The sequence below is a fragment of the Geotrypetes seraphini genome, chromosome 13 (assembly GCF_902459505.1).
Source record: "Geotrypetes seraphini chromosome 13, aGeoSer1.1, whole genome shotgun sequence".
Taxonomy (NCBI): Eukaryota; Metazoa; Chordata; class Amphibia; order Gymnophiona; family Dermophiidae; genus Geotrypetes; species Geotrypetes seraphini.
Genome location: NC_047096.1, coordinates 54,754,592 through 54,780,462, shown reverse-complemented (window position 1 = coordinate 54,780,462; position 25,871 = coordinate 54,754,592). Strand labels below are relative to the sequence as shown.

The 25,871-nt window shown below is 42.1% G+C and overlaps 1 protein-coding gene across 10 annotated transcripts in view; it reads left to right on the top strand.

Annotated features, from left to right (window-relative positions):
- Positions 1–4,690: 4,690 nt before the first annotated feature.
- Positions 4,691–25,871, top strand: part of CDON (cell adhesion associated, oncogene regulated) — a 251,157-nt gene continuing 229,976 nt past the window's right edge. For 3 of the 10 annotated variants that reach the window (XM_033918171.1, XM_033918170.1, XM_033918164.1), the window contains exon 1: positions 4,691–5,135. In XM_033918171.1, the coding sequence (XP_033774062.1) occupies positions 5,081–5,135 (55 nt within the window). In that variant the 5' untranslated portion in view covers positions 4,691–5,080. Of the gene's footprint in view, positions 5,136–7,256; positions 7,330–7,743; positions 8,070–10,861; positions 11,055–15,044; positions 15,064–25,871 lie in introns of those variants that run through there. The other 7 variants (XM_033918169.1, XM_033918165.1, XM_033918161.1 and 4 more) reach the window with 7 other exon arrangements.

Sequence of the window (25,871 nt, the reverse complement as noted above, 5' to 3'; positions counted from 1 at the left end):
CGGCTATGTGACTGTCTACTCCTCTCAGGATTGAGTCTCCAACCACGATAGCCGATCTCCCCTTCTTCAACTGTCTCTCCGGTCTCAGATCTGTGTCATGTGTGCAGTCCATTTGTCCGTCCTCTGGGTTCTGCAGTCCGCTCACATGGCTGCCCCCAGGTCAAAGACCAGTGCTCTAAAATGAGTCCAGCCTCACCTGTGTACGTCCCAGTTTAGCAGGAACTTGTCCAGATTAATCTTGAAACCCTGGAGGATGTTTTCCCCTACAACAGACTCCGGAAGAGCGTTCCAGCTCTCCACCACTCTCTGGGTGAAGAAGAACTTCTTTACGTTATGACTGGTGATGAACGTTGTATCATCTGCGTAGTGCAGGTTGTTTTTGTTTTGTCCATCAACTTTGAAACCAATGCTTTCTTCTTCCAAATCTGAAGATGGCTTCACAGTAAAGGTTGAACAGGTAAGGTGACAAGATACATCCTTGCATGATGGCACATTTTATTGGAAACCAATCAGAGTTGCCATATTCAGTTCTCACTTCAGCTTCTTGATTTTCAAAGATGCCCTTTATCAACTGAGTTATGTGTTTGGGTATTCTCATGTGCGCTAGAGTTCTCCATAGTTTATCATAATCCACACAGTCAATGATGCAAAAGTATAAAAGCTTTTGGTATTCTTTGCTCTTCGAGGTAAAATAAAGTTATTCGCCGATGACGCCAAACTATGCAATGTAGTAGACAGGAGCGCAACGGCCAAAAACTCAATGCCCGACAATATGACGCACGACCTACTCCTACTGGAGCGCTGGTCTAGGATCTGGCAACTAGGTTTCAATGCCAAAAAATGCAAAGTCATGCACCTTGGCAGCCAAGACTTACACCCTTAATGGCGAGATCCTAGCAAGGACTGTAGCAGAACGGGACTTAGGGGTGATCATCAGTGAAGACATGAAGACTGCCAATCAAGTGGAGCAGGCTTCATCTAAGGCTAGACAAATCATAGGGTGTATACGTAGGAGTTTTGTCAGCCGTAAGCCTGAAGTCATTATGCCATTGTATAGATCCATGGTGAGACCCCACCTGGAATACTGTGTACAATTCTGGAGGCCTCATTACCGCAAAGATGTGCTGAGACTGGAGTCGGTCCAACGAATGGCCACCCGGATGGTCTCGGGACTCAAGGACCTCCCGTACGAGGAACGGCTGGATAAATTACGGCTATATTCACTCGAGGAACGCAGAGAGAGGGGAGACATGATCGAGACGTTCAAATATCTAACGGGCCGTATTGAGGTGGAAGAAGATATCTTCTTTTTCAAAGGTCCCACGGCTACAAGAGGGCATCCATGGAAAATCAGGGGCGGGAAGCTGCACGGTGACGCCAGCAAGTACTTTTTCACCGAGAGAGTGGTTGATCGCTGGAATAGCCTTCCACTTCAGGTGATCGAGGCCAGCAGCATGCCTGATTTTAAGACAAAATGGGATCGTCACGTGGGATCTCTTCACAGGGAAAGGTAGGAGAGGGTCATTAGGGTGGGCAGACTGGATGGGCCTTGGCCCTTATCTGCCATCTATTTCTATGTTTCTATGTTTCTCCAATATCCATCTAACATTGGCAATAATGTCTCTTGTTCCTAGAACTTTTCTGAACCCAGCTTGAACTTATATAGTTCTTTCTCAACATATGATTGTAGCCTTCATTGTATTATTTTCAGCAATATTTTGCTGGCATGTGGAATTAATGCAATTGTTCTGTAGTTGATACAGTCCTTGGCATCACCTTTCTTCAGTATAGGTATGAACAGTGATCTCCACTCGGTTGGCCATGTCTTTTCTTCCAAATCTGTTGAGTGAGGGTCATGATAACACTTTCTGAGCCTTTGTTAATTTAATTGGCATACTTTTGATACCAGGTGACTTGTTGTTTTTGGTTGTTTTTTTTTTATAAAGCTTTAATTGCTTCTATGACTTCTTCTTTTAAAATATCTGGTTCTTCTTTGGTGTCAGTTTCCAGTTCAATTTTTCCAATGTTATCCTCATTGCCTTTTTTAATATAAATTTTCCCTTTTTAATGCTTTTTGGATCATTCAATATCATGCCATTGGCGCCAATAAGCATCTCCAATCGAGACTGGAATTTTTGCTGCAATCTCTTAACACCCTGATATGCTAATCTGTTTTTTTCCGTTTACGTGTTCTGATTCAATTTTCTGACAAATATCCTTTAGATATCGTTTTTTGTCTTGCCAATTTGACATTGAAACATTAGGTTCATTTGTGATACTTTTTCTCTATCACCGGAAAGTTTTGTTTGTCTTCTTTGTTCTGTTACTTTTCTGGTTTCTTCTGAGATCCAAGGCAATTTCTTGGCTTTTTTTCTCTTCTGGAGTGGTTTTTTTTTTTGGTTTTGTTTTTTAAAAAGCTTCATCACTAATTATGGTTTTGATGTCATTCCATAACTCTTCAGTTTCTCTGTCTCCTGTATCAAGACAGACAAATCTGTGGTCCAGTTTTATCCAATAGCCTGATGGAATATTTTCAATGTCATATCTCTAATGATCTTCTAGCAGAGGTTTATTTTGATCTTGCATATCAAAAGCTCACGGTCTCTTCCACAATCAGCTCCTGGTTAAGTCGCTGCAGTCAAAACTGCAGATTTCCATCTGTGTCTTATGCAGATGTAATCAATTTGATTTTGATACATGCCATTTTGAGAGGTCCATGTGTTCTAGCAACATTTGTGGTGTTAGAAATGCATATTCATGATTGACAGTTAGTTCATTTTGCAAAACTGTACTGTTATCATCAGCTTGATTTCTTTCTCCTGTGCCATTCTTTCCAACCACTCCATCTTCAGCTGTACTTCCTATTTTTGCATTGATGTCCCCCATAATGATCAGTAGATCTTGTTTCAGCATTTGATCTATTTCATTTGGAAGTTGTTCATAGAGCAATTCTACATCCTCATCTGTCATTAGAGCATAAAGTTGGATCAAGGTGACATTGATCAGTTTTCCCTGTAGACGGATAACATTGATAACATCGTACCTTAGTACCATCTTTGAAAGCTTATTGTTGAGGATGAATGCCTTGCTATTTTTCCTGTGTGTTTCATGACCAGAATAACAGATCCAATGCTCATTTGTTTGAAAATGGCCCTATCCTGTCCATTTGAGTTCACTGATCCCTATCAAATCAAATTTGTTTTTTTTTTGTCCATTTGATCTTTAACAATTTCCAATTTTCTTTGATTCATGCTTCATACATTCCATTTTCCTATGCTGAGAATATTACAGCTTCTGATCTTGCTTTTCTGTCCAGCAACATCAGCAGCAGGACGTCCTGGTGGCTTTGATCCATCAGCTTCACAAACAGTGGACATACTGTGGGCGATGATCAGCTCTTCCCTAATAGCATGGATAGTGCCTGCCAACCTAGGGGACCATCTTCCAGCACTATACATTGATTCTTTATGTCTCATCATCATCAAGTTTTCTTGGCAGAATACAGAATTAGATTGCCGGGCCTTCTGTGCAGTAAAAATTCAATGTTGTCACCATTGTTGCATCAAACGCGATCCTCCACTTCCAACGCTGTCCATCTGCTACTGCCCATATGGGTGGTACATCACTAATCTGACCTCTCTCCTTTGGGAGGCCCTGCTGGTAGTGAAACTATCAATGGCATCACTTTTAGCTTCTCGGATTGCACCAGTGGCATGGCAAGCCCATGTACCATGACTGGAGTATCGCTAAATACGACCACACAAAATGTCTTTCCTCTTGCACTTCCCCTCCAGCCTTTCTGCCTAAGGGGTCAAATGAGATGCTCCCATCTTTAAATGCATCACTGTTTTAGGGTCATCTGTAAGAAGTAAGAAGGTCCCTCCCCTCCCCCTCAACACGCACACAAACACACCTAAAAAAAAATAATCTAAGGATATGATGGTGATCATCTGAAAAGGATGATTTTTAACCTAGTAGCCACAAATAACTTTTAGGTTGTCCTACTCTAAAATATGTCTTGATGTTAGATATGATAAGACAGTTTCTATTTATTTATTTATTTAGTGACAGTCTAGCACAGGGGTAGGGAACTCCGGTCCTCGAGAGCCGTATTCCAGTCGGGTTTTCAGGATTTCCCCAATGAATATGCATTGAAAGCAGTACATGCACATAGATCCCCCAAAGATCTGCTAGACCAGGGGTAGGGAACTCCGGTCCTCGAGAGCCGTATTCCAGTTGGGTTTTCAGGATTTCCCCAATGAATATGCATGAGATCTATGTGCATGTACTGCTTTCAATGCATATTCATTGGGGAAATCCTGAAAACTCGACTGGAATACGGCTCTCGAGGACCGGAGTTCCCTACCCCTGGTCTAGCAGATCTTTGGGGGGATTATTATTATATTTTGCAGAATATCCTGCCTTAAAATGAGTGAAGAAAATGTTGAGGTGCAAACTAAAAGCCACATTGCCAGCACAAAGGTGTAGCAGCTGTCCACCAACAGAGGGCATCAGCTGAAGCCTCGAGAGAGCCTTTGTTAAGCCCCGAGGAATTTGCAGCCACCTCAGAGCAAGCAAAGAGCTCGGCAGCTCTGCCGTTCTGCTGGTCTGAGGGTATTTGACCTGGAAGTGTGTTGTGACCGAGCCTGGCGGAGTATCTTTTGGGTCGGGGGGGGGGGGGGGAGGAAGGAGGGTTTGCATAGTGGTACGATCCATCCCTCCCTGCGGTTTCGCTGGGAATGGATCGACTTGAGGGCTGCATGCAGCAGGAATTTGGGCGAACGTAGGAACAGAGAGAGTTAAAATGAGCCTCGGCGAGCCGGCAGACGACTTTTCTGCGGGCACCTTCGATTAAACCGGGAGGAAGAACTCGCTGTCTCCCCCGAGGATCAGATTTCTGAAGGGGACAGTTGGGGGCCGGGCAGACCCCCGTGTTCCGGCGATCGCGGTTAATCCGATCCCGCGTGTGCAACCCAGGCTGCGATCGCTCTTTTGCCAGCCGATCCACCTTTCCTCCGCCAGCCGATTTCATGGAGGGGCCCGTCCGGATTTGGTGCCCCCCCAGGGATATACCCGGGCAATGTTTCTCTGCAGTTACAGAGTCCCAGGGGCACCCAGAGTCCTTCTAAACAGAGGTAAGTTAAGTTCCTATTTACTCTTTCTTGAGTCCTGCAGAGCTGAAGACTAAAACTCCTTATTTTGGGCAAGGAAATGTGACTGTCAAGTTTGGCTAGAAATCAAGAAAGAAAACGAATGTCCCACAAACTCCTTCTCTTCATTTTAGCGAGTATTGTCGGAAGCCTCCTTCAGGTCTAGACTGTACACATTTTTCATTCCTGCAGGGCAGTGAAATAGCTGTGTAAACAGAATACGTCTTGTTACACCTTCTTTAGAAAAAAAAATAATTTCCTGTCTAAAGTTTTCTCCTGGCTTACGTGGATGACAGGCCGCTTAAAGGAGTTTTAGAACACGAAATACTGTCAAAATTGGTAGAGGGCTAGAAGGGGAAGTCGTCGAGAGTGCATGGCATAGAACAACAACTTGGTAGAATGGAAAAATAAATACAGTATTCCTAAACCAAACCATTAAAAAAAAACCAACAACAACATTGTGCCAAAGTGCACTGGAGGGAAGTTCAGATTCCAGGCTGATGGGATGGAGGGGGGGGGGGGTGTGTGTGTGAAAGATGATTTGTAACAATGTGTCTAGAGGCAGGGAAGGTGTAAAGTATAAATAATAACATTTTGTACAATAAAAGAGTGTAAGCTGTAGGTCGTTTTTCCCCCCGAGTCTTTTGCTAGTTATGCACAATTTGTAGACATTTGCACTATCCAAATTTTGAATTACTAGGACAGACAGAATAAGCAGGGTCTAGAGCAGTGGTCTCAAACCCTTTGCAGGGCCACATTTTGGATTTGTAGGTACTTGGAGGGCCTCAGAAAAAAAATAGTTGATGTCTTATTAAAGAAATGACAATTTAGCATGAGGTTAAACTCTTTATAGTTTATAAATCTTTCCTTTTGGCTAAGTCTTAATAATAATATTGTAATTTATAGCTAGAGAGACATAGGATCAAGAAATTGTTTTATTTTACTTTTGTGATCATGATAAACATACCGAGGGCCTCAAAAAAGTACCTGGCGGGCCACATGTGGCCCCTGGGCCGCGAGTTTGAGACCACTGGTCTAGAGGGTGTTTAAATATTTTAGGACTGACTTTAACCTCCTGGAAAGCCGCCTGTTCACTCGAATGAACAAGTGGCAAAGGTTGAGTGAGTCACATTGTATGCAAACTGCGGACTTTCAGAGGGAACTTGTTTAGTTCCAGAGCCGTGATTGTTTGTCTCTTTGAGGTGTTTGGGTCAGTGATTCTAGTTCTGGTTCTGCTCATTTTCAGCCGGTGGGGTCAACGCCACTGAGGAGTGTCAAGATTTTGAATGTTGGTAAGACACATGTGGTGTAGACAGATGTGTGTCTGCAGGAGATCGGATGAGCCGGTGTTGGAGAAAGTTAGGGAACCTTACTTCGTATTAAAATAGTAAATGGCAGCACATTTGCTTTTTGCAGGGGGCGGGAGCTGCAAGTTCTAACAGCGCTAAATATTTAAAGCAGTGGAACTGAGAAGCTGAGAATCTGATGAAACGCTTAGAAAAGTGTTGTGAAATGATAGATGACACAAGGGGAAATTGAATGGGCCCAGCCAATGCCAGGTGCAGACAACATTCAGCTTTGCCAGAGGGGGGGGGGGGGCTTTTGTTAAGAGCCTCGGGCGATCGCCTGATTCCTATACCCCCCCCCATTTTTTTTTGCCCCTTCCAATACAAAGAAAGAAATAAGAAAATCTGACACCAGTTTTCTTTCTAAGCATGGCTAAGCAGGCACAAGGAATCTGCCCTGCACGTGTGGAGAAGTTGTAGAGATAGAAACAGCCACACGTTTAAATACAGTATCTCCATTGTTGGAACAAGTGTTACGGGAGAAATACCGTCCTGTAGTTGTTTTGCAGCAACCTCCTCATTAGTCTGAAATGCTGGTTAATTAAAGGGGGGGGGGGTGATTTGGGAACCAGAAACCTCGTCTTCTAAGAGGTGTGGCAGCGTTCCGGGCGACTTCTAAACCTGATCAAGATGCCCTGATGGAATCCATTCAAACTCTGGCGGCTCCCCCCGCCCCTGGTGCCAGACATAAGCATCCGCCCCCATCCACTGCTGCAGGTGGTTTGGGCTTTTGATGTGAGCTAATTCAATGGACTTTGGATGGGCAGAAAGGCATAAGCTTTCTGCCTGTCGGGGGTGGAGGAGCAGATCTTGGCCCATGGCTTTTCTGCCAGGTAGAAAAAGCCCTTGTTGAATGCTGCTTGTTCCAGCGGGCAATACGCCGCCGGGCACAAAATTCCAAGACCTATGCCTTAGTTTAAAATCGCACACTAAAAGAACTCTCAGGTTTGATTGTCTTTGAGCGATTGAATAGGGGCGTCTTGAAAGGAAAGCAAGCTTTCTTGCAAAATGCCAGCTTCACTGAAACAAGGTGTTATGGATTCTGCTCATTTCTCTTTAATTTTTGCGTAAATTTAGGCCTTACGAAAATGCCTATACTGTATTTTTGAGGGTTGTGTAAGCATCAGAAACACCCTTTTTATTATTATTACAAAGCATCTTATTTCCATTTTTTAAGCTTGGTCTAAGATTCAGAGCACCCTTTCCCTGTTTGCTTGTGTGAAGTTTTGCGTGCTGGTGCATAGGGCTATGAGGATCGTGTATTGCTAGCTTTTGCTGTTTGCAAATAAATTGTGAAATTTCTCTAGCCAAAGAAAACGGTGTAAGCCTTTTTGAAATTGCTGTGTGTATGTGTTCTACTATTTCACCGCCTGAATCTTAAATCATAAGAGGAATAGAGAGGTTACGTAATACTTTCCAGACGGCGTTTTGCAGTTCCAGATTCCCCTTCAGTCTTGGAAAACATACATGTCATTGTCCTCTGATCCAGCAGCGTGCAGGGAGAAAGAGACAGCCTCTTTGCAGCCTGTGGAATGAATACTGAAGCTGGCTTAATAAAAAAGGTGCACAAAAGGTAAGTGAAGAAAGAGAAACTCAATAATAGGCGGATCTGACATAGTATCAGCTTAAAACCTTAAGATCAGCACTGCTAGATTATCTTTAATTACTTGCACTGATTTTTGACAATAGGAACGAGTGCTTTCGATCAAAAGCAAACAAAAACTATTTTAAAACCAGAAAACAAGTCTACTGCTCTTGTGTGTGTAAGTAGAACCTCTTCCTGGGGGGCGACCTGTTTTTGTGATGCAAAACAGAAAAGGTCGTTCAGCGAAGGAAACAAACCCTGCCATTAACTTGAATGAAGTCAGATTCACAGCGCAATAAATAAGTCCCAGCTCTGCACCCTTAATTTCTGTAGTTTAGTTTTAAGGAAATTATTTATGTTCCTTCAGCCTCAGGCTGCTGGGTACAGCGGAGCAGACTACAGTATTTTGTGCTTCAGCTGGATTATTTGCAGGCTGTTATGCCAAAGATCTGTCCAGAGATGATATTGGCATAGCAGATTTGGAGCGCTAATGTGTTCTTGCTTCAGACGTGCCATTAAAATATAAATTAATTTCCCCTGTCCTGGGACGATGGTCATTGAGTCATTGTGATGGCTCAAAATCTGTTAGCCGGATGAGAGAGCTTCCACTTGCTTTAGAGCAGTTTTAGAATTGGACAATCTACAAATGCTTATTACATATCTGCAGTAGTAATATAGCTTACGACCTAACAGCATTGGAATAGAACCAGCAGAATACAGGGATGCCTAAAAAAATGCTTGATGATAAGATTATGCCAACTAGTAGGGAGATATACAATGTTATTCTGTGATGATTATTAAATCACTATTTATTATTATCACAGCTCTATAAATAATAATCATTAGAAGTGTGATGATGGTCCCAAATGTACCCCAGTTCAGTGAGATCACAGAATACACGGGTATTGGTCTGAACACTTCACAAATTATAATATAATTTAATTATTATTTATAGAGCTGTGATAATAATAAATAGTGATGATAAGATTAAGCATATGAAAATGGGGAGATTAGGGAGTAAAAATAAGCAAGGTTTTTCATTCCCTTTTAAAACATAACTGGAGGGAGGGAGCAATTTAGTAATCACACAGTATCTAAAAAAAAAATAAAAAATGTCTCCAATTATTCCGCAAGCAACTGAAAACCTGGTTTTTCACTAAAATGTCATTCTATCCCCCTTACTCTTCTCTTCTATATATAAGTTCATGTAAACCTTTTTTTTTTTTTTCCTTCTCTTCCTATATTTTAAGTTCTTGTAAACCGTGCCAAGCTCCACATCCGTGGAGATGATGCGGTATATAAACTTAAGGTTTAGTTTAGTTTAGTTTAGTCTCGAACGTTTGTGTTTTGTTTTAAAAAAGCAAGAAATGAGCAGTTTTCTCAGGGTTCTGGAACTGTATGCCCCTTTGTCCCCAGAAGAGTGTAGAAGTGCTCTCCAGTTCTCCTTGCTCGCATATCAGGGGTGCAACCGGAGCTGGGAATGAGGTTCTGTAGTCTGGTAGTTTAACAGCATTTCAATGGCAGTTAGAGTGATCCTGGACGGATTGTTATTGCTTTCACCATGGAAACACAGAACAGGATGGCAGATAAAGATGGTAAAGCAGCTACCACTCATGTTTGCAGAACGCATTCTTTTGTCATGTAGTTTATTCGTGGAAAGGAGAAATTCGATCTTCTCAGAAGTAGCTAACAATTCAGCAAGCGTGGCAAGAGACATTGTCATCCAGAGGGCATACTGGCAAGTTGCTATCTCTACAATTTGGATTGTAACAACACATCCTCCTCCCCCCTCCCCCAAAAGTTTGTAGGGGTGTTTAAATCAGGCTCAAATCTAATCTTTGGAAGGACGGAGTCCCAAACATATCCGGTGAGCTGCCTGGGTTTCTGTCTGTTTGGATATTAAGCGTGCTGGTGAGTTGCAAATTGAGTCCTGGTGACGGGACCTCTTTGGAACATGTTTTTTGATTTGGCAGTTTTCAGCAGTGTTTCTTTAACTGACTAAGCAGAATGCAAACACTCTGGTGCTAATTAGCTGAGTAATTATGCTTTCACAGTACTGGAAGGATTAAATATTGTTTAGCACGTCGTACAAACATAATAATGTTCATTGCACACAGACACAAACATAAGAAATGATGTGGTTTGCAGAGGTGTGGGTGTGTTTAGTTTCATCAGTGGAGACGATTTTCTCTACTTTCAATCTTCTCCAGATTAGGTAGTGCATAGCTACAATTTTTATTGTGAAAACATCCCTGCTTTGCGGTGGTAATAAGGGAATCCTATAGTATATTCATGTAGTCTTTTTTTTTTTTAAGCAAAATGTTGTTTTGCCCTTCTTTTTTCCTTCTTCTTCTTCTTGTAATATGTTATTGTCTGTGCTGAAGAGCATGATATTATTAATGTGGCTTTTTAAAATCAAACTAATTATGCTTGCTTGAAAGAGCCACAGCGGTGTGATTGCAGCTCCCTGGTGTCTTTCGGGAGCCCTGGAGACAGCGCTCTGAATGGGGCTGCGAATTCATTCTGTATTTGATTAAATGGAACAGACTCGGAGCTCCTTACCTCAGCGGGGGCTGGGAGATCTCTTGATCCCCGAAGCGGAGCCAAGACCCTGGGAATTCCATTAGCAAGTACCTGAAGAATTTCTGCCCTGCAGTGCCTTATTTTGAGGTTGGGGGGAGGGGGGCGAGGGGAAGGGAGGAGTCCGGGAAGGATAGCGAGAGAGGTGCTAGTGGGAAGCCGTGTCAGAAGAGTCTCTCGGATGGCGGGATCCAAAAGTCCAGGCATGATTTAGCACCCTGTTGGTGAGGGCAGATGGCAAGCAATGGGGCATTTTATATTTAGTAGCGACTACAGTGCCGTAAGCCTGGCATTGGGAATATGGGAAGCAGGTCTTGGAAAAAAGCCTGCAGTTCTTTGTCAGTTCTCAGCTTCAGAAAATCTCTCAAAAGAAGCTTAAAGCGTTCTAGTTTGGTGAGTTTAGTTTTTTAATTGTATGTTATGTTTTAAAATCTCCCAGCGCTTATTCATCATGCAAATGATGCATTTAAAGATGCATACCAAATGATTTTCTGGGAGACATACTCTTTATCTCAGAATAGCAGGATTTCTTTTTTCTTTTTTTCATGCCAACTCAAAGATTGCTTGTTATGAAAGTCATAATTTTGACCGTAAAAGTTGAAACTTGTTGCATAGAGCACAGAGGGTGTGAATGTGTGCCCAAGAAGTCCAAATATCTTTGATACCCCCTAACAGTTTTCAAACTGTGAACTTCAGTAGTTTATATGCACAGAACAATATAGATAAGTGAGTATTTTGAACGTTAGCCCTGATCATTTTAAAACCCCTTCAATAGTGAAATCATTGCTGCAGTATCTGTCCTACAGATGTTACCAGGTGTTTAGTGGGTTGTCTTTAAGTGTGGCTTAGCTTGATATAGCAACTTTATTTGATTGTAACTCACCGTAGGCTTGGATTTGGAAAAGGAGAGTAATTAAATCTAAATATAAAATCCTAAAAGCAACAATTAAGGAAAGAGTAGTGAATTTAAAATGCTTGCATCAAGGCATTAGAAGGTTTTTTTTACAAAAAACAAATATGTCAAGTTATTTGTAGATTTTTAACTTGTATTTCAATTATTTTATCTTCTTGTCTGTTATCTTTCCCTGGACACTTTAATTTCTTTATTGTTTCTGTAAACTTGTGTTTTCTGTAGGAGCTCTTAAGAGTTTTGGGCTCAAAAGTATATTTGTACAAACAAAAACTGTTTCCTGTCTGAGATTCTTCTGTGGTGAATATGAAAAGGAGATCAAAGTCAGCTTTTAGAGCTTGGAAATAAGGGTGCGATCAATGATAAAGAAATAGTGAAAATGTTATTGCTTATAGCAGGGCTGCCCAAGTCCGGTCCTCAAGATCTGCTGGCAGGCCAGGATTCCTGGATATCCGCAATGAATATGCATGAGAGAGATTTGCCTGCACTGCCTTCTTGGTATGCAAATCTCTCTCATTCATGTTCATTGTGGATATCCAGAAAACCTGGCCTGCCAGTGGATCTCAAGGACCGGACTTATGCAGCCCTGGCTTATAGGGTCAACGGGTATTAAACAGAATGAGCAGTGTAAGAATCAGTGGCAGGATCAGAAGAAGCCTGCCAATATAAACGCAATTCTGTGCCACTGAAGCATTGCAGACAGGATAAAAGGATAAAAAGTCTGAAGGCCTGAATCTGGTTTATGTTTTGGAATTGTGAGAACAGGTTCCTCTGAGACTATTAATGCTTAGACCTGGAATGGTCTTCATGCTGCTCACCATTCTCCCCCCCCCCCCAATTCCCTGCTCTCCCTATCACCTCCCCGTATTCCCCATTCTTTCTTCTGTACATTTTTAAACTTTTATGGCTCACAACCAAAGACACACAGTTGTTGGGTAGGAAAACTGGGCCACAGCTTAAATTAGAGTAACCGATAAAGTTTCAGTGTTAATACAATAAACAGATCATTTTTGCCTGAGCTACAAGGTAACCATGGCATGTAATTTCCTATTTTCCTTAGTCCAATCCTGACAGCTAGGGCTTGAGATTGGCATTGACCTCCATGCCCTTTATTGAGTCACCTGAACCAACTGTCCACTGCTCATTGACCTTTATTTAATATAACCGCTTATCACCGATGAGTTAGTATCCCTGTAGCTTGGGTTTCCACTGCTGCAACATAAAGCTTTGTGGGAACAATTCCAGTACCTCTTGAATTCGTTCCACTAAAGGGGAGGGAAGGCGGGTAAACCACCTCCGAGGAACAGAAAAAAGCTCCTGATACTAAGAGGTGGCTCCTATCAAGTTTCCAAGTTTTATTAAAATTTGATATAAACGCTTGAGAAATGTAAAGTATTGCATCTGGGAAGCAGAAACCCGAGGTACAGCTATACAATGGGAGGAATGTTAGTGAACGAGAGTACCCAAGAAAGAGACTTGGGGGTAATGGTGGACATGACAATGAAGCCGACGGCACAGTGCGCAGCGGCCGCTAAGAGAGCGAATAGAATGCTAGGTATAATCAAGAAGGGTATTACAACCAGGACGAAAGAAGTTATCCTGCCGCTGTATCGGGTGATGGTGCGCCCGCATCTGGAATACTGCGTCCAATATTGGTTGCCGTACCTTAAGAAGGATATGGAGTTACTCGAGAGGGTTCAGAGGAGAGCGACACGTCTGATAAAAGGGATGGAAAACCTTTCATATGCTGAGAGATTGGAGAAACTGGGTCTCTTTTCCCTGAAGAAGAGGAGACTTAGAAGGGATATGATAGAGACTTATAAGATCATGAGGGGCATAGAGAGAGTAGAGAGGGACAGATTCTTCAAACTTTCAAAAAATATAAGAATAAGAGGGCATTCGGAAAAACTGAAAGGGGACAGATTCAAAACAAATGCTAGGAAGTTCTTCTTTATCCAGCGTTTGGTGGACACCTGGAATGCGCTTCCAGAGGACGTAACAGGGCAGAGTACGGTATTGGGGTTTAAGAAAGGATTGGACAATTTTCTGCTGGAAAGGGGGATAGAAGGGTATAAATAGAGGATCACTGCACAGGTCCTGGACCTGTTGGGGCCGCCGCGTGAGCGGGCTGCTGGGCACGATGGACCTCAGGTCTGACCCAGCAGAGGCATTGCTTATGTTCTTATGTTCTTATGGATTATCTAAGCGATATACAATATTTTTTTAAAAAGGGGAATTAACAAACATGAGCAAATACAATCAGGCATACATTAAGCTTACGTCACAATTGGGAAAGAACTACAATAAAATATAGTACAGAAGACATGTAAGGGAAGAACAAACCGCCAACCCCCCTCCCCATTCCTTTTCTCCTGCGCCACATTCTGGGCCATCCAGCCCCTTGTTAATCTCGCCTATCGAGATTAAGTCTCGGGCTCATTTGTGCTGGATAGTAAATAACAGAGTATGGTTACTAGTTTCCTGAGGCTCATCACACAGGCAGTGCTGTGGAACAGCGTGGATATCTGCTTGCCTTTTGCTCAGTTAGCTGCATTGTCAAAGACATACCACAACAGAGGCTGGGACCGAACTACCGAGCTGATGCTTGAGATCTTGCAAAACCATCAGGTTTCCAGCACATTGGTGGAACTGTTATGGTCATACCCCAGTACCCCAGATGATCTCGCCTTTCTGGGCTAAGAACATAAGGAAAGCCTTATAGGGTCAGACCAATGGTCCATCTAGCCCAGCATCCCATCTTCACAGTAGCCAATTCAGGTCACAAGTACCTGGCAAAAACCTTAATAGTAGCAGCATTCCATGCTACAAATCCAGGGTAAGCAGTGGCGTCTCTCTTGTCTGTTTCAATAGCAGACTATGGACATTTTCTCCATGGACCTTGTCCAAACCTTTTTTGAATAACATTCTTACCACATCCTCTGGCAGTGCATCCCAAAGCTTAACTATTCTCTGAGTGAAAAAATATTTCCTCCTATTGGTTTTAAAAGTATTTCTCTGTAACTTCCTCGAGTGTCCCCTAGACTTTGTAATTTTTGATAGAGTAAAAAAATCGATTCACTTGTACCCATTCTACACCATTCAGAATTTTGAGACCTAAGTCATCTCTCTCTCTCTCATTTCCAAGCTGAAGAGCCCTAACCTTTTTTACAGGGCTCATACAAGAGGAGTTCATCCCCTTTATCATCTTGGTCGCTCTTTGAACTTTTTCTAGTTCTGCTATATCTTTTTTGAGATAAGGTTAGAGACTCCTGATCCTTTCAGAACATTGTATTGTGAAATAGTGGGAGGGACAGAGCCTTCCTCACACTTTATAAGCAAAGCTGTACATCAGGGCTGCATCAGCTGTGCATCAGGGCTTCAGCTGATGTGACAGCAAACTTGAGGATGTCATCTACAGTGTTTATCTGGACCTCGCAAATTGCCTGACTCCTGCTATCTGCCTTCCTCTCCAGGAGACCTTGCTGCCGAATGGTAAACCATCTCCGTTATTAATACAGGGTAGTATTTGCAGCTTCTTTTTGGGCTTAGTGAAGGCTGGTGCTGACTCTTCAGTGAAATGGGAGAGGGTGGTGGATGTCTGGAATGTGCTCCCGAAAGAGGTAGTGGAGAGGAAAACAGTGATAGAGTTCAAAGAAGCGTGGGATGATCTAGAATAAGAAAATAATAGTAAATATTGAAAAACTAAGGCCAGTACTGGGCAGACTTGCATAGGATGTGTCTGTAAATGGCCTTTTTGGTTGAGGATGGGCTGGGGAGGGCTTCAATGGCTGGGAGAGTGTAGATGGGCTGGAGTGAGCTTTGACGGAGACTTCAGCAGTTGGAATCCAAGCACAGTACTGGGTAGAGCTTTGGATTCTTTCCCAGAAATAGCTAAGAAGAAATTTTTTTTAAAAAAATTTAAATTCATTCAGGTTGGGCAAACTGGATGAATCATTTGGGTCTTTATCTGCCATCATCTACTATGTTACTATGACTAGAAATACAGCGGGCTTTTTTACAGCTCCATCACTGTGGAATTCGCTACCTTCAAATTTACGCTTGGAATCTCCTTATACTAAATTCCGTGCTCTTCTAAATCTTTTCTTTTTGAGAAGACCATTTTTTTAGAGAAAAAAACCCCCAAAACTTGAAGCGATGGTAATAGTGAGCACATGATATGATTATGATATTGTTATATTATGGAGCTTTTGTTCTTTGATGCGATGATTATGTGATTCTGTCCTGTACCTAATTGGCATTTCATTTGTTATTTTTCAGTTTTTATTTTATTTTTATTGTACACCACTTTGAATTGTGCTGCAACTAAGGCGATATATCAAGTTTTAATAAATGATAAACGATACTTGGTAAATAAGAATAGGTGCCTTTCATTCTCCCAAGCTGTAATTCTGATTTACATTAGTGTGTTAGGTGCCATTGACTTGTGTTTGAGTCCTAGCGGCTTGGTGAATTACAGATCTAAAATGAAATAGGTTACGTTGATTCTTTATGTCTCATCATCAAGTTTTCTTGGCAGAATACAGAAGTAGATTGCCGAGCCTTTCGTCTGCATAGTATAAATTCAATGTTGTCACCATTGTCGCATTGAACACGATCCTCTGCCTCCAACACTGCCCATCTGCTGTTGCCCAGGTGGGTGGTACATCGTTAGTCTGACATCTCCACAGAAGCCTGTCCACTTTGGGAGGCCCTGCTGGTAGTGAAACTACCAATGGCATAGCTTTTAGCTTCTCAGATGCGAGCAAGCCCCAGTGGCATGACAAGCTCATGTACCATGACTGGAAATTCACATTAGACTGTACTGTAAATAAAAGCTTCTATTTTTATAATACATGGCCTGGATCATTGTTTATTAGGACTGGACTGTTCAGGGTTAGAACTTAGATCTGGGGAATGTAGTCCAGATTCTAGCCTAATCTAATCTGGTATTTCTGAGTTGCGCTATGCCTAAACAGGTTGAAGGCGACTTACAATATTTCGAATTACAGAATGAATATACTACATTAAAGTTGAGGAGGACAGAATTATGAATAGGGTAATAATAATAATAACAGTTTATATACCGCAGGACCGTGAAGTTCTATGCGGTTTACAATTTTTAGAAATGTTACAGATTAGAAATGTTACAGATTAAATGGAATAAACAAAGTACAGACTTAATTATTGATAGTTCTAGCGATCATTTGTTGAGGATTGAGATTGTATAGGTTGGTTTCCTAAGTATTTCAGGAACAGATGTGTTTTTAGAGATGAGAGAATGGAGGTTCTTTGTACTGGTATAGCACTTGAGTAGAGGGTGGGATTTAGTGATATTAAATATTTTGAGTTAGTTGTCTATGGTGTGTATGCTTTCAAAGAAGAGTTTTTACAATTTTGGGGGAGTCTGGTAGAATATTTCCATCCTGATATCAGTTTGGAGGTTGTTCCAGGTCTTGGTGCCAAGATTTATATATCACACCACACACACACACACACACACACATACACAAAAAAATAAATTAGGATTTATTTACCGCCTTTTTGAAGGAGTTCACTCAAGATGGTGGTACAGCAAGAATAAGTCAAATGTATTCTGTTCTCCATGTACTGGTTCCTTGTAGTGGCCCCTTTTCAGCATATCATTTCGTTTCGCTTACATTTCCAAAGCTCACAGCTGCAGTATATGTAGGGTTATGGTTTTATAGAAGAAAGCATGTGAGGTGTCTAAGATATTTCTCTCTGCCTTTTGTAAGTGTGCTGAATGCCATTAGTCCCAGAATCTCATTCCCGCCTCCCACTTTATCAAAGATAAAGGGCAAAGGGGAATAAAAAAATAAACACGGAGGGCAAGGTCATAATAATTTGATTACCATGTTAACAACTTTTGCAGGCACCATGGGATGCAGCGGATGGAGAGTTTGTTTTTACTCCTGCTTTTGAAGTGTTTTACATGTGTGGAAGCAAGTGAAAGCTGTGCAAGAGGGCTTGTCCATGAAAAAAAAAAAAAAAAAAGAGTCAGAAGCTCAAGTTGTTTCAGTTCCGCTCTGGGAGAAGTTATTCAATAGTTCAACTTATATAAGGAAAAGTGTCAGTTCTATGCAGCTTAATAGATAAAGAAGAAAATGGCTCATCTAGTCTGCCACAATCTTTTGATTGTATTGACTCGGCCACTCAGATATCCAGTAAAACCTTGGTTTGCGAGCATAATTCGTTCCACTTGTATATCAAAGCGAATTTCCCCATAAGAAATAATGGAAACTCAGACGATTCGTTCTATAACCCAAAAACTTTAATACAAAATACTATACATACTTGTATTGCAAGACCTCGCTCATTTAGAATAGTCACTACACTCCTGCAACGTCAGAGAGAGAAGAAACATCGGCTCAGTTGTGATGTGTGTATACTGTATGTACTTGTATTGTAAGACATTGCTTGTACATCAAGTTAAAATTATTATTATTTTTTTAAATTCTTTATTCATTTTTAATCTTACATCAAGTGTACAAATAATAAAACATTTGAAATTAAATGCATCACTTGAATTTCTTTCTAATATAACATCAAATATATAAATTTATTCCCTTCCCACCCCCCTTTCCTTTAACATTTAATCAAAAATATACAATATAAATATTCTTTTTCTTTTGATTAAACCCGCAGTAAACTATAAACCACCCTCCTCCCCCCATTTGCAAATATACTTTCACTAGAAAATGGTGTCTATTCATTACAATAAGTTGTCAATGGCCCCCAGATCTTTTTTAATTTATTATAATACCCTTTTTGAGTAGCAATTATGCTTTCCATTTTATAAATGAGACACAACGAATTCCACCAGAAGGTATAATTTAATCTACTGCAATTTTCCCAATTACTTGTGATATTTTGAATGGCGACCCCTGTCATAATCAATAAAAGTTTATTGTTGTTTGATGAAATCTGACTCCTTGTTCTCATTGATGTACTAAATAGAATTGTATCATATGATAATGCTACATGATTCTCTAATAAACAATTAATTTGGGACCAAATTGATTCCCAAAAGGCCATGATAAAGGGACAATAGAATAATAAATGATCTAGAGTCCCTACTTCAAGTTTACAATGCCAGCATCTATTAGACATCAAGTTAAAATTTAACAAAATGTTTTGCTTGTCTTGCAAAACACTTGCAAACCAAGTTACTTGCAATACAAGGTTTTACTGTATTACTTTTTTGGTTCTTTAGCTGCTTCACTCTAAGTCAATGAATCGCCAACTGTGTGCCGTGGCACACCAGTGTGCCTCCTGAGATTTCTGGTGTGCCGCGATACACTAGCGAGGAGGAGAATCATCCATGCCAGCTGCCTGCCTACAAGATGTGCCTCTCGCGGCGAGAGGCACATTCTGTAGGAAGTCAACCAGCGCAGATGACTGTCTTCCTGGCCGGCGTCTCTCTCTCTTCTCCTCTCTACCAGCAGGTCACAGCCAGATGGGCCTTCATACATGCGTGGCCATTGACGCGATGATGTCATGGCATCGGCATCTGCACATTTCTGGATGCCTTCCGGCCAGGGCACTGGATTTAGTGTGCTGCCGGCCGGAAAGTTTGCAAAACACTGCTCTAGGTTTTGGACCAATATCTCCAGCTTTGGCTGTGAGGTTATTGTCATCCTGAAAGGTGAACTTTTGCCCCAGCTTCACATTTTCTTGCAGAGTGCAGCAGGTTTTTCTCAAGGACTTTTGCATACTTTTCTCCACTCATTGTCCCTTTTATTTATTGAGACTTATTAACTGCCTTTTCATGAAGAGATTCACCCAAAGCAGTTTACAATAATACATTGAATAGTAATCAGGTACTCTTCAGTATTTTTCACTATTTGTTCCGGCAGACTCACAATCTAGCTGTGGTACCTGGGACAATGGAGGGTTAAGTGACTTGGAGTATTGTGTTCAGTTTTGGAGACTGTATCTGGCGAAGGACGTAAGACTTGAAACGGTCCAGAGGAAGGCGACGAAAATGATAGGACGCTTGCACCAGAAGAAGTAGGAGGAGAGACTGGAAGCCCTGAATATGTATACCCTAGAGCAGGGGTAGGCAATTCCGGTCCTCGAGAGCCGGAGCCAGGTCAGATTTTCAGGATATCCACAATGAATATGTATGAGATGGATTTGCATGCACTGCCTCCTTGAGATGCAAATCTATCTCATGCCTATTTATTGTGTATATCCTGAAAACCTGACCTGGCTCCAACTCTCGAGGACCAGAATTGCCTACCCCTGCCTAGAGGAAAGGAGGGACAGGGGAGATATGATTCAGACGTTCAAATACTTGAAGGGTATTAACGTAGAACAAAATCTTTTCCAGAGAAAGGAAAATGGTAAAACTAGAGGACATAATTTGAGGTTGAGGGGTGGTAGATTCAGGGGCAATGTTAGGAAATATTACTTTATGGAGAAGGTGGTGGATGCCTGGAATGCGCTCCCGAGAGGTGGTGGAGAAGAAAATGGTGACAGAGTTCAAAGAAGCATGGGATGAACACAGAGGATCTAGAATCAGAAAATAATATTAAATATTGAACTAAGGACAGTACTGGACAGACTTGCACGGTCTGTGTCTGTATATAGCCGTTTGGGGGAGGAAGGGCTGGAGAGGGCTTCAGTGGTTGGGAAGGTGTAGATGGGCTGGAGTTGGTTTTGACGGAGACTTCAGTAGTTGGAACCCAAGCACAGTACCGGGTAGAGCTTTGGATTCTTGCCCAGAAATAGCTAAGAAAAAAATAATAAAATTTAAATTGAATCATGTTGGACAGACTGGATGGACCTTTTGGGTCTTTATCTGCCATCATCTACTATGTTACTATGTCGCCCAGAGTCACAGGGAGCAGACTGGGATCGAACTCGCAACTAGAGAATGCCACGGGGACAAATTTGTCCCCGTCCCTGCAAGCACTCAATTTCCCCATCCCATCCCCGCGAGTTTTGTCGCTGTCCCTGTCCTTGCCCCATTCCTGCAAGTTCTACCTGAGCTGCTCAAGCCTCGAACACTTATGATTTTTAAGTGTTTGAGCCTTGTGCAGATGAGGATAGAGCTTGCAGGAATGGGGCAGGGGCAGGAAAAGAACTCAGTGGGGTGGGGAAAAATTTGTCCCCAAGGCATTCTCTGCTCACAATCTCAGGGTGCTGAGGTAACAGGCTCTAACCACTTGGCCATTCCTCCCTGACAAGTGCCTCAGCTCCTGCTAGTGAGAAAATTCCCCATAACATGATTCTTCACAGCATTCCTTGATCTTTACCTTTTCTCAGCCATGTCTTGAAGTTCACTGCCAGCTCCTTGGCGCTTGCTAAATGTTGGTTATATGGTGTGGAGAAGGGCACCTTAATTCACATACAGCAAAATCCTGGATTGCAAGTATTTTGCAAGACAAGCAAAACATTGTATTACATTTTAACTTGATATACAAGCAAGGTCTTGCAATACGAGCATTTTGTATTAAAGTTTTTGGGTTGTAAAGTTTCCATTATTTCTTATGGGGAAATTTGCTTTGATATATGAGTGTGTGGCGTAGTGGTTGAAGCTACAGCCTCAGCACCCTGGGGTTGTGGGTTCAAACCCCCGCGCTGCTCCTTGTGACCTTGGGCAAGTCACTTAATCCTCCATAGCCCCAGGTACGTTAGACAGATTGTGAGCCCACCGGGACAGATAGGGAAAATGCTTGAGTACCTGATAGGCGGTATATAAAATCCGATATATAAAATCCGATATATAAAATCCTGATAGGCGGTATATAAAATCCGAATAAAACTTGAATTACAAGCATGTTTTCGGAACAAATTATTCTCGCAAACCAAGGTTTTACTGTATTATGTCAATTTTTGTTTTGTTTTGTTGTTTTTGCAGTCTTACTGGGGGAAGGGGTAAAACGCGGACCTCACGGACCTTGCGGATCTAAACCCGTATGGCCTTAAAAATCTGAGGTCCATGTCGGTCCGTGTCCCTGCCGCTTGTAGTTTCTGTCGCTGACAGACCTTGATGAGATTTTAGCGCTGACGGATCCGTCTCAGCAAAGGGAGGGAAAAGTGTTAGGATCCGTCAGCGCTAAAATCTCTTCGAGGTCTGTCAGAGCCAGAGACTAGTGCTGGAGTTTGAAGACTTCTTTTCCATAACGCACGTCCAAAACCTATGTCCCCGCTCTCTTGGCTTCTGCTCTGCGCTCCAGCACTAATCTTTGCCTCTGACAGACCTCGAAGAGATTTTTAGCACTGACGGATCCTAACACTTTTCCCTCCCTATGCTGAGACGGATCCGTCAGCACTCAAATCTCAATCAAGGTCTGTCAGCGACAGAAACTACATGCGGCAGGGACACGGACCGACACGGACCTCAGATTTTTAAGGCCGTACGGGTTTAGATCCGCGAGGTCCGTCAGGTCTGTGAGGTCCGCGTTTTACCCCTTCCCTCTTACTGGCAAGAGCTGCAGGACAGAATAGTTTTAGTTTTGCAAATTAGTCCCTTGGGAGAAGTTCTATAAGAGGCGCCTAAAGTTAGATGCCTAAATAAATGGGTGACTAATGTTAGGCGCCTAACTTTCCCCCCCCCCCCCCCTTTTACAAAACCATAGTGCATTTTTTAGCACCGGCCAGGGCGGTAACAGCTCCGATGCTCATAGAGTTCCTTTGAGCATCAGAGCTGGTACTGCCCTAAACGGCACTAAAAACCACGCTACGGGGGTAATTAGTAAATTGGCTTCAATAAGCTTTAATTGGAAGATAGGTGCTTATCTTCTTAGGTGCAATTCTAAAGACTTAGACACCACTAGGTGTGATTCTCTGAAGGAATTAGGCACCCATGATGTGTAGGCCTTTAAAACCCTGGCCTATATCACAGGCGCCTAAGTTTTAAGTTGGGCATCGCTATGCACGATTCTGTAATAGGTGACTAAGTGTGACATATTTTTTAAATGGAGCGACAGTATCAAATTTTAATAAAAACTTGAAAACTTGAAACTTTATGTTCAAATCCGTTTTATTGTGAACGTGATAAAAAAACAAAAGCAAGAAACAGAACAAGAACAAAGGAATCAACATCAAGCAATACTCAATTTTCAGAAACAGTACAAAGAGCAAACCCAACCCCCCCACCCCTCTAAAACCCCCCCCCCCACACACAAAGCAACTACCCCTCCGTGGTCCCCCCCAGCAATATACATAAACGACCTAAAGGTCTCTCAAATGCCAAAGGCCCGTACTCTTGTGGCCCATGGGCTACATCCAGAGGAACCTCCCCCCCCAAAAAGAAAAAAAAAGAAAGAGATAGGCAGTGACTTACCAGGGGAGCAAGCACAGGGAACACTAGGAAAGCTAAGCAAGAGAATTCAAAAGGAGGCTACGACCTCTAGGAGGTAAAGAATCCAAATAGGCTCCCCAAATTTGCAGGTAGGTGCGCCGCTGTCGAGGGCAACCAGACGCCTCTCGAGCCTCCCAGGCGGCCAAAGTATGTACTAGAGATCTCCAAGTCCAATAAGAGGGAGGCTCAGAAATAGTCCAAGATTGCAAAATGCACTTATGAGCAAGGAGACACACCTTGGGAAGGCGGAAACTTGAAACTTTAATTACTTTGATTGGATTATATTACATAGTAACATAGTAACATAGTAGATGACGGCAAATAAAGACCCGAATGGTCCATCCAGTCTGCCCAACCTGATTCAATTTAAATTTTTTATTTTTTATTTTTAGCTATTTCTGGGCAAGAATCCAAAGCTTTACCCTGTACTGTGCTTGGGTTCCAACTGCCGAAATTTCTGTTAAGACTTACTCTAGCCCATCTACATAACTGTCTTATGCAGGCCCTGGCTCAATTTTGGCTGGGACCCATATAAGCTCTGGCAGACAGCCCCATCAAATTTAGCCCCAGATATTCAGTGCCGGTACCAGGACATGGCCCAGCAGTGAATATATGAGGCTAATTTAGCCAGTGATGGTCAGCGTTAAAAAAAAATCCACTTACTGCTTCCAGTTGCTTATTACTCCCATATTGTTCATTGTATGGAATTTTTTTTCGCTTAGTATAAATATGAGAACTCTAGCTTTGAAGTCCACGTCTAATAGAGAGAACCAGCAGGATCTGCTGAATTTAAATCAGTTATCAAGTGAATCAGTACAGTTCAACACAGGTGGGATCAATTTACTTGATGTGTGCTTTTGAAGATGATTGGTTGCACTACAGCTTAAGTATTTAGGATGTCTACAGAAGTACAAGATGGATGGGTATTTAAGCAGTCTAGGTATTCTGTGTGTTTTTTTTTCTATCTCATTTTCTAAGGATTTTTGGAATATATTTTTCTCTTGACTTGTGGCCTAAAATGTGTGATATATGAAATATATACGTATTATTACAAGCATTTTCCTTTTCAGATTATAAAGCAGATAGAAGGTGTCGCATAGTGCTAGGGGTCTTTTTACTAAGTTGTGCTAACGATTAGTGCATACTAAATGTCACACAGCCCATTGCATGCCTATGGGCTTCTTAGCATTTTACGCACATTGATTCATTAAGGGCTGCTTTTACCAAGGTGCACTAATGATTAAATGTGCAAAATTCTAAGGCATTAATTATATCCCCATGGACTTCTTAGCATTTAGCGTGCACTAATTGTAAATGCATGCTAAACTGGTTAGCACCAAAACAACACAAAGATTGTGGAACAGAAGAGCAGATGTACCAGTTTGTAGTTTAATAAGCATTCAAATAACTTTAAAACAATCCACAAAGGGTGTATGCAGTCACAACTGACCCACAAGATGAAAAGCAAATAATGTATAAAATATAAATGACCCATCATAGGTCGTGTTTCAGCAAAATAAAAATGCCTTCCTCAGGATCCTTAGAACATAAGAACTTGAGAACATAAGGTCCATCAAGCCCAGTATCTGGTTTTCAAAAGTGGTCAACCCAGGTCACAAACATCTAGCAAGATCCCAAAGAGTAAAACAGATTTTATGCTGCTTATCCTAAGAATAAGCAGTAGATTTCCACAAGTCCATCTTAATAATGACTTATGGACTTTTGTTTTAGAAAATTATCCAAAAGCTTTTTTTAAACCTTGCTAAGCCAACTGCTTTTATCACATTCTCCAGGAACAAATTCCAGAGTTTAATTACATGTCGAGTGAAGAAATATTTTCTCTGGTTTGTGAAGAGCTACTACTTAGTAGCTTTATTGCATGCCTCCTAGTTCTAGTATTTTTGGAAAGAATATACATCTACCCATGTACAAAGGAAACAGCTGTGGAACCGATGATCTTGATGCAAATTTTATTCAAAAAAACTTCATATACAAGGTGCAGTTCAATCATCCAACCTACCTACTGTGTATTATCATTTTGCATTATTCCTTCTGCTGCGGTCCTGCCCCTGATGTTAGAGGAGAGGCGGGACCGCGGCAAAGGGAATGTGCTGCGGACGATAGCTACAGCACCGGCAATCCTCTGCAGCCTGCTGTAATTAACTTTGAAGGTGAGACCGGGAGGTCAGGGGGGAAGCTGGAGGATGCTAGAGAGAAGGGGGAAACACGCAGGGGAGCCCCCTGGTGTAGAAGTACAAGGAGGGAGGGAGGGGGGTGTCCAAAGAGACGTGCATATGCCGAACTGAGGGTGGGCGGAGGGGAAGAAATAATGGGTCTAAAAACAGAGGAGAGGGAGAGAGATGGTGGACAATGGTATGGAGGGAAGGAAGGAACAGAAAGTGAGAGGAGGACACAAGGGATGGTGTGGAGGGGGGGTCAGAGATGCTGGCTAGGAGGGTATTTGGGAAGAGAAAGGGAGAGATGGACCCTGGGGTGGTGGAGAAGGAGGGAGAGATGCTGGATGATAGGGTAGTTGAGAAAAGGAGAGATGGTGGAGCTGGGGATAGTAGGGTCCATCGCTGCAGCTGCGGGGATGGAGACAAAAAAAGGAAAGATGCCAGACCGTCGGGGAAGGGAAGGGAAATGGAAGGGGAGAACAGAGATGGAAGATGGATGGTTAGCATGGAGAAAGATGAAAACAACAAATTGGCAGGAGACCCTGGCAAGCGATTTATCAGAAGACAAACAGAAACCAGAGCATGGGAACGACATGATTTTGAATAATGCCCAGACAACAAAAGGTAGAAGAAATAATTTTATTTTCTGTTTTGTGATTACAATATGTCAGATTTGAAATGTGTATCCTGCCATAGCTGGTGTTAGACCGCAATTGCGAGCTAGGACTTAAGAGTTTATTTTGTTTACACTACAGCGCCAGTGTAGGTAGGAGAGGGTAAAGGGGGTAGAGTGG